General features: G+C 40.4%; 1 protein-coding gene across 1 annotated transcript in view; it reads right to left on the reverse strand.

Annotated features, from left to right (window-relative positions):
* The window catches only part of pts (6-pyruvoyltetrahydropterin synthase), a 7,920-nt gene extending 1,028 nt beyond the window's left edge, over positions 1-6,892 (reverse strand). Inside the window, exons 1-5 of the mRNA XM_037690716.1 lie at positions 6,412-6,892; positions 4,119-4,206; positions 2,276-2,355; positions 2,179-2,201; positions 2,048-2,104 (exon numbers count right to left, since the gene is read on the reverse strand). Coding sequence (XP_037546644.1) covers positions 2,048-2,104; positions 2,179-2,201; positions 2,276-2,355; positions 4,119-4,206; positions 6,412-6,664 — 501 coding nt within the window. The 5' untranslated portion in view covers positions 6,665-6,892. The remainder of the gene's footprint in view (positions 1-2,047; positions 2,105-2,178; positions 2,202-2,275; positions 2,356-4,118; positions 4,207-6,411) is intronic.
* Positions 6,893-8,761: the final 1,869 nt, after the last annotated feature.

Genomic DNA, 8,761 nt, shown 5'->3' on the forward strand with positions numbered 1-8,761 from the left:
CTGTGATGGACTGGAGACCTGTCCCTGTGATGGACTGGAGACCTGTCCAGGGTGTCCCCCAGGAAGAAAAGAAGCGGGTAAAGCTAATGAAAGAATGAATAGATGGATGGATGATGGGCAGCACGGTGGTGCAGTTGGTAGAGCTTCTTCCTGCCTCTCAGCAAGCAGGTTGTCCTGGTTCAAATCCCGATCTGGGGGCTTTTCTGGGTGGAGTTTGCATGTTCTCTCTGTGCATGCGTGGCTTTTCTCCGTGTACTTCAGTTTCCTCCCCCAGACCTAAAACATGCATAGACTGATTGGTAACTCTAAATTGTTCCTAGTTGAATGGCTGTTTGTCTTGTTATTTTCTATGTGTCCCTGTGATGGACTGGAGACCTGTCCAGGTGTCCCCCGCCTCTCACACAGTGATAGCTGGATATGGACACCAGTGACCCCCGTGACCCGAAAAGGAAGAAATGGATAAAGATAATGGATGATGGATTCCGTCTCCTTGTGTAAAAAGTACGTCTCCAGTTCAGTGTCACCTCCTGTCACCTGAAAGCTACGGAGTCAAACCCAAAGTTGTTGTTTTTCCCTAAACAAACCTGTTCTAGACCAACTATTCAGATATTCCCTCCGTTTCACTACAGAATGTCTGCCAGAGCTTCTTACCTATGCTGGAAGAATTTAACTCCACTTAGAATTAAACTTATTGGTCAACACTAACAATTTACATGCATGTGTAAAAGTACACACATACAACACTGTAGTATTTTAACACAAGTACATTTGCAGTAACTGACTTTTACATGTATTTGTTGTCCAAATTCATGTATAAAAACTATAATAAATCAGTATTGTTTGGGGTGGTGACGTATTTATTCACTGTCCCGTGGTATTTTTTTTTTTTGTCATTCATGTTGATTTTTGATGAACCCACACAAAATGCTTCAGCAACTGAAGCTAAACAAGAAAAATGTGCTTTTTATTTTTCTTATTATATCAAACTGAAAAGTGTAATGTGCATAAATATTCACCCCTTTGCTTTGAAGACTCAACAATTACCTTCAGGAATCATATAATTATTCAGTGAGAGGGCGTCTAAGTGTCAAGTGACCTTATGGTTGGATTAGTAAAAAAAAAAACGTAAACCCTGAACACCCCATGCTGCATCAGGAATCCACTGAAGAAAGTGGATCAGTGACGCCACCACATGCCAAGAAGGACTGAGGAGGTCCAAAGCATCCTTCATGGAACTGGACAGCCGAGGTCCAAGCATCTGCTCAAAGGACCACCATAAGCTGCACGGAGCCGAGCTTCATGGAAAAAAAAGGCAATGCTTGAAAAGAAAAGGAATTAAGGAGAACCAGTTAATGGTCCTGGAATGGTCCAGTCAAAGCCCAGCTTCAGTCCGATTGAGGATCCCTGGTTTGAATGACTGCTGGACCCAAGGGGCACCGTCTAACTTGAAGAAGTCCAAGTTTGATATGAACGATGGACAAAACCTCCAGCATGGAGCTGCTGCAAAGGCTGGTTCTGTGTACGCCTTCATTTATATGAATCTTTTTTTTTATTATTTAAAAGTTTTTTAAAAAATTTCCATGTAAACTGTGATTTGCCACAACATCATAAGCTGCAGAGTTCAAAAGAATTTATGAGAGTTTAAATTGTGAAATGTTGTCACAACTTGTAAGTTTTCTTTAAGGTGCAGTGTAACGTGTCATTGTTGACTTATGTTCAGGACTGTTGCATTATGGGTCATATTCAACATGGACGAAGAGGGGAAGCACACATTCCTCTAAATATATGGATGTGGTCTAACAGACACACAGTATTTGTTTATTTAGTCATGACGCTGCCAATATGTCTTTCGGAGGACAATAAAATCTGCATTTATGTTAAACCTGTATTTAATATATTGACTGTTTGAACAGCAGGCATTTGCATGAGGCTTAAACTGATGCAATCGTTTTTAGCTTGAACAACTTTATTTTTGCAGGTTTCAGGGTTGTATAAATAAGAAAAAGATCAAATGTGAAAATTATGAGAGAAAGTTGAGGTGATTTACCTCAATACACTTCTTTAACTCGGTGATGTTCATGACCATGCCGGTTATGGGATCGATCTGAGAACACATGATGCAATATTCAAGGTTAACTTGTATTCCTTATATTTTGCATAGTAATGTGTAAAATGTACCTTTCCACGCACGGTGACCTCCACTGTGGAGACAAACAAGACTAAATGAATAGGAAAGCAGCACAGCAGCCAACATGGTGTTTTTTACACAACAAACCTTTGTAGTTGTGTCCATGACCGTTGGGATTGTTGCACTTTCCATAGATTGTTTTATTATCCTCATCGCTTAACAGAGTACTGTATGAAGAGGGGGAAAATAAAACCTCACTTTTAATAACATTAGAACGTTTTACAAGTAAAAGAAGTGGAGATTTTACAACAACAGGGTCTCATCAACGTATTTATCAATAAGCAGGTTTATGACCTCATAAGTAGCGTGATGCGTGGTCTCATACATCACAAGATGAGATGTTGACTCCAGTTATTGGCAAAGATCTTGAACTTGTTGGTCTTAACTCATGCAATAAACTACGGTTTGTTAAAACGGTTAAAGTCATTTTAAATTCATTTTAATAAAAGATTAATTTAAATAACGTCCACCCAGCCATCATCTTCTGCTTGTTCCAGAGTCGGTTACAGAAGCAGCAGCTTCTACCAGATGTCTGAACCACCTCACCCGGCTCCTGTCGATGTGGAGGAGCTCTCACCCCATCTCTAAAGGAGCTCCAAAATAAAGTACAGCATGATGTGTTGTATTGAACCCAGTAAAAGAGCACCTATAATATTTTGTTACATTAATAATAAATAGGGCGGCACAGTGGCTCAGTTGGTAGAGCTGCTGCCTCTCAGTGAGAAGGTTGCCAGATCGAATCCCAGCCGGGATTCTTTCTGAGTGGAGTTTGCATGTTCTCTCCGTGCGTGTGTGGGTTTTATCCAGGTACTCGTTTCCTCCCGCAGACGAAAAACATGCATGTTAGACTGATTGGTAACTCTAAGTTGTGTCAAGGTGTGAGAGAGTGAATGGTTGTTTGTCTCGTTTATCTCTACGTGTCCCTGTGATGGACTGGAGACATGTCCAGGGTGTCCCTCGCCTCTCACACAGTGACTGCTGGACTTGGGCACCAGTGACCCCCCCGTGACACGAAAAGGAAGAAGCGGGTAAAGATAATGGATGGATGGATGATAATAATTCATTTTTAAAAAAAGGAACAAATGCAGTTCTGTTTAAGAGCACAATCAGGTTCAACTCCACCGGCTTGGTATTAAAAGAGAGAGAGTTCTGAGAGTGACATTTTTTTTTAAATCTGTAACTAAATAAAATGAGTTCCATAAAAAAAATTGTTGACCTTTTAGGGGGCAATAATATGTAGCCGTTTTATGGGAATATTATTTAGACTTTTTTCTGTAAATAAAATCTTATTTTTTCCCTAATATTTTTTTATCCATTTTTTAAGCAATTACTTTTTTTTTTTTTTTTACTGTTAAAAAAGTAAAATTTCCTTAAGAACATTAGACTTTAGTTCTGTCAATAAAATGTTGACTTTTTAATATGAAACATACATTTTAATCTAAATAAAAAGGTATTCTTTCAGGTTTTTCTGTCAATAAACTGTTGACTTGATTCTCAACATTTCGACGTTAATGTGAAAACAAAGGAACTTCCGGTCTGGCCCCACTCGCTTCTACCCACCCAAGATGGCGGACATATTGACGTGTTGTCCGAGAGGGCGTCAAAAAACTACAATTCCCAGAAGTTTTAGACAGCAACTACAAGTTCAGTTTACATAAAAGCATAAGATAGGAGCACGGGTACATTTATAATTATGCTCTTGACGTGTTCGGATAATTAAGAGGCGCGTGTACCTGAAGGCAACGCGAAACTTCCTGTAATAAACTTCAAATTTTGCTCGTTTCTTCTCGGGAACGATTAAAATGACGACAGTGCGCTGTCAAAACTGAAGCCCAGCTGCGTGGTGACAGTAGGCTCTGTTCGGCATGCAGCACTAACCCGTTTGGACCGTAAATCCCCTGGTTTTGGGAGGAACGGGGGTGTGGGGTACCTGTGGAGGCGGTGGCAGGCGCTGAAGCTCTGAACTCGGGTGATGTATCCGATGCGCTCCGCTGCTTCCACCGTCACTTCCACCGGGGCTTCAGCCATGACCAGCAGGGGAGGGAGAGAGGAGAAATGAGGAGAAGATGCCAAAGTGAGGGCATTTAAAGCCCCCGTGACTCCCGATGATTGGGTCAAAGCGGGGCGTAAATCCAGCTCACATGTCTGCCACGCTTCAAGCCTCATCACCCTGCGGGATGTTCTCTGAACTAACCCGGACTTCAAGGCGACTCACATTTATATTTGGGCTTCAAAAATATGTATCAAAACTAAAAGCTTCTAGTTCCTTGTTTGCCACAGTTACTAATGGAAAAGCAGATACTTTTCCTTTAATCCAAACATCTACAAATCAACTCTCTTCTACAAGTCCATCCTCAGTAAACCACACCTTTTCTTTTTCATCGTTTTCAGTTAGTGAGGTTAATAAGTTGTTCAAAGGTCTACATTTAAAAAAATCTGCAGGACCAGATGAACTTCCACCTTATTTCTTAGGGCTGGCTGCTCACATCTTTAACCTGTCCATAAACCAAAACACTGTGTTCTTCCTTAACTGAAGGGAGGTGACCCCACCTCACTGAACAACTACTGACCAATCTCTAAACTCTGTATTTTAGCTAAGATTCTAGAAAAACTGATAAACTCTCAAATCAAAATGTATTTGGATTCTTTTAACATCTTACCTCTCCATCAATCTGGTTTCAGGAAACAACACAGCACGACTGCTTCACTGAAGGTTCTTAATGACGTTGTTGAAGCACTGGATGCTAAGGATTATTGTGCTGCACTTTTCTTAGACCTGTCTAAAACTTTTGACACTGTGGATCATAACATCTTGTGTCATAAGCTCTCAGAAATTAGTTTCTCAGTGCACAACATTGGTTGGTTCTCGTAACTATCTCTCAGATCGGAGGCAATGTGCTCAACATAATGGTACTTCTTCTAGTTATCTATTAACAATGGTGTACCACAAGGCTCAATCTTAGGACCCACCTTCTTCACAATCTAGGTGATGTAGGTCAGATCAGCCCTGATGCATCCTTACATTTCTATGGTAATGACACAGTTGTTTACTGTCAAGCGAAAACCGTTGCTAAAAGTTTTCCAGCTTTTACAGTCTGCTTTTGACATCATCCGGTCTGATTAGTTCCACTTTAAACTTGTCCTAAATGCCGATAAAACCAAAGGGATGCTTTTTTCAAACAGGAAGTCGGTCCCAATAGTTCTTCCTCTGATTTTATCCTCAAACGATGTCCCCATTGAGTTTGTTGATTCCTATAAATATTTGGGTATCTTGGTCGACTCGCGTCTCTCTTTTAAGATTCATGTGGAAAACTTGGTAAAGAATCTGAAAGTTAAACTGGGTTTCTTTTTCAGAAATAGATCCTGTCTAACCCTGAAAGCTAGAAAACGCCTTGTAACTACGACTTTCCTTCCCTCCATTGATTACAGTGACATTATTTACATGAACGCTCCTACAAGAACCCTGCAGATGTTGGATGCTGTCTATCATGGTGCACTAAGATTCATAACTGGCTGTAAATACTGTACCCACCACTGCACCCAGTATTCACTGGTTAACTGGACATCATTAACTTCACGCAGACTCTCTCTGGTACATTTTCATCTTTAAATCACTTCTTGGTCTGCTGCCTTCATACATCTCCTCCTACATGTCTCTGCGTGAGTGCAGTTACAGCGTGCGCTCTCAGGACATTATTACCTGCAGTGTTCCCTCAGTGAGGACTGAACTTGGCAAAAGGGCCTTCTCCTACTCCGCTCCTGTTTCCTGGAATATTTTGCAAAAAGACCTGACGCTCTCAACCTTGACCTCTCTAAGTGGCTTCAAACATCTGTTAAGTTCCTGGCTAAGACCAACACAGACACGTTCCTGTTTTTAGTTTTCTACATCACTTACATTGTAGCCGTTTTTTTTTTCAATTAGTTTGCTTTCTTTTATGATTGTCCATTGTTGACATCATTCTTTGTTTAAAACTGGTCTCTCTTGTAAATGGGTCCTTGAGGCTCAATGAGACTTAACTTGTATAAATAAAGGTTGAATGAAAAACAAAAAGCATTTTATTCTGTGGTGGGGGTAAATAATTCTGTCATCCTCTGCTGGTTTGGAAGTTTATTCATTTACAAAGAAGTAAACAGTCTCCACTTCTTATGGTTATAAATGGCATAATTTCTGCATGAAAAGTAAAATGAACTAAAAGATGCACTAAAAGAAAAGTTTGAGCTACCTCCATACTCCTCTCCTGCCTGCAGGAGGTGTGCCCATGTGATCTGGCTCTGAACTGGTTGTCCTGGGGGGGCTCCCTCTCGTTTCCGTTGCTTTAGTAAGTTGCTCTCTTCCTTGTGGTTTTTCATGTGTTTGAATAAATTGGTGGTGTTGCCACAGTAACGGATACACTTACTGCACAGGCTGCACTTTGCTTCATTTTCATTTACGCACGTAAAATACGTCCACACTATGCTCCTCTTCTTCCGGCCCATCTCTAGCCTCGCTGCGGCCTTAGCAACCAGGGCGGATCGATCCGAGTATCGACTCGTATCGATACTAACGTTGCTGCAGCGCCAATGCAGACGTTGTTAGATCGATACTTTAGTTTACCGTCTTGTTCCAGCCATAGACGATGACAGTAGATGAAAATATCTCTATCGTCGTCTCTCTCTTCCGCTCCGCTAGGACACCTCGCTCCTCCCTCTTTCTCTGCTGTGTGTGCCGTCACGTGACTCAGCAGACTATCCGACGGAAACCCGAATGTTAAAACCGGAAGCGTTACTCTCTCCCCTTCAAAGTAAACGAAAAAAAAACAAAAAAAAACACAACTTATTAAAAGTAAAAATTGACCTAAATTCTTTCAGGTGTTGTCTCTTGTTGCTACACATAATTCTCACCTTAATGCTCCATGTTCAAATATTCATTTTTCTAAAGCGTTTTTTTTTTTTTAATAATTAAAAAAAGGCCCACATTCTTAGTGCACAGACTGTGGCTGCACCCAAAAATCACATCCTCCCTGCTTAAACAACATATTTTATCCTTTTCATAAATTTTGCTAAACATATGTAAACACATGGGCAGCACGGTGACACAACTGGTAGAGCGAGCAGGTCCTTGGTTCAAATCCCAGTCTGGGGGCCTTTCTGGGTGGAGTTTGCATGTTCTCTCCGTGCATGCGTGGGTTTTCTCCGGGTACTCCGGTTTCCTCCCACAGACCAAAAACATGCATGTTAGGATGATTGGTAACCCCCAATTGTTCTTAGGTGTGAGTGAGAATGGTTGTTTGTCTCTGTGTGTCCCTGTGATGGACTTGCGACCTGTCCAGGGTGTACCCCGCCCCTCGCACAGTGATAGCTGGGCATGGGCACCGGCGACCCCGTGACACAAAAATGAAAGAAGCGGGTAAAGATAATGGATGGATGTAAACACATTTTACAGCTGTAGATGAGTGTAATAACTACTATAGAAGAGAAACAAGCTACAGTATGAACCCATCACCCTCATATTAAGATGGCAGTACTGATGTGACTTGTTCCCATACATGTTTGAATTACACAGTGTGAATTGGATATTGATCAAATTTTACTGATATTGAGCTCAAATTTGGTGTGGAAGTAACCAAGACTTATCCCCAATACACTGAGCACGACTGAGTATGATCTGGTTCTAAATTCTGTCATTAAATATTGGAGCCAACTTTGTCTTTGTGAAGTCAAAAAAAAAAACCCACAAACCTTAAAATATGTCACCCCTGATGAAGTTTTCATCAAATAATCATCCAGTGTGCATTTATAACTGATTATATTTTGGGGTAGTGTAGTCCCATTTAAGATGGACATCATTCCCAACTGACTTTAGAAAACACAGAATGTCAGTAACTCAGTTAATTTTATTGATAATGAGCTGATGCGGTTCAAGTTGAGCATTATCTTCAATACATATTTTAACAGCTACAATTTATGCAATAATTTTACTTTAAACTTTGTCAGTAATGGTAGGTTTCATTATATTCTGTTTGAGTAAAATGTTCTGTGACTCTCAGGATGAAGCTTAATGAAACACTCGGAAAGTAATTATTGGATGTACAAACGGCTCATACATCTGAGTCCACCTGATTGTAATAAGTAAAACTGTGTAAAATATTTGGGTCAAGGTTTAAAGACTGTACAATACACCCTGTTGTACAGTACACCCTGTACAGTACACCCTGTAATGCAGCAAAGCCAACCATGAAAAATGTGTTGCTAATAACATTAACATTTTTCAGACACGCTTTAAGTTCACATGAGACTTTGTGACAATCGTATAAGAATCGTTAGAGTACAGACAGCAGAGATTATAATCTTTCCAACTGCATTTTTTTCCTGTTCTTTGATTTTAGCACAAAAATATAAAACACACAAGATCTCATTGTATCATTAGAATAGAATACAATTTAAAATGTATAAAAATTTAACATTTTTTGCTTCTTTTACTCAGTGTTTCTGGCACTGATGGAGTGTTGAAGGAGAAGATGGACATGTGGAACATACCCGTCCAATCGTCCGTGCATGTTGTGAGCACAATAACTGAAAATAAGTGAAGTACCA

This window comes from Nematolebias whitei, chromosome 17, assembly GCF_014905685.2.
Source record: "Nematolebias whitei isolate Nwh7 chromosome 17, NemWhi1, whole genome shotgun sequence".
Classification (NCBI taxonomy): Eukaryota; Metazoa; Chordata; class Actinopteri; order Cyprinodontiformes; family Rivulidae; genus Nematolebias; species Nematolebias whitei.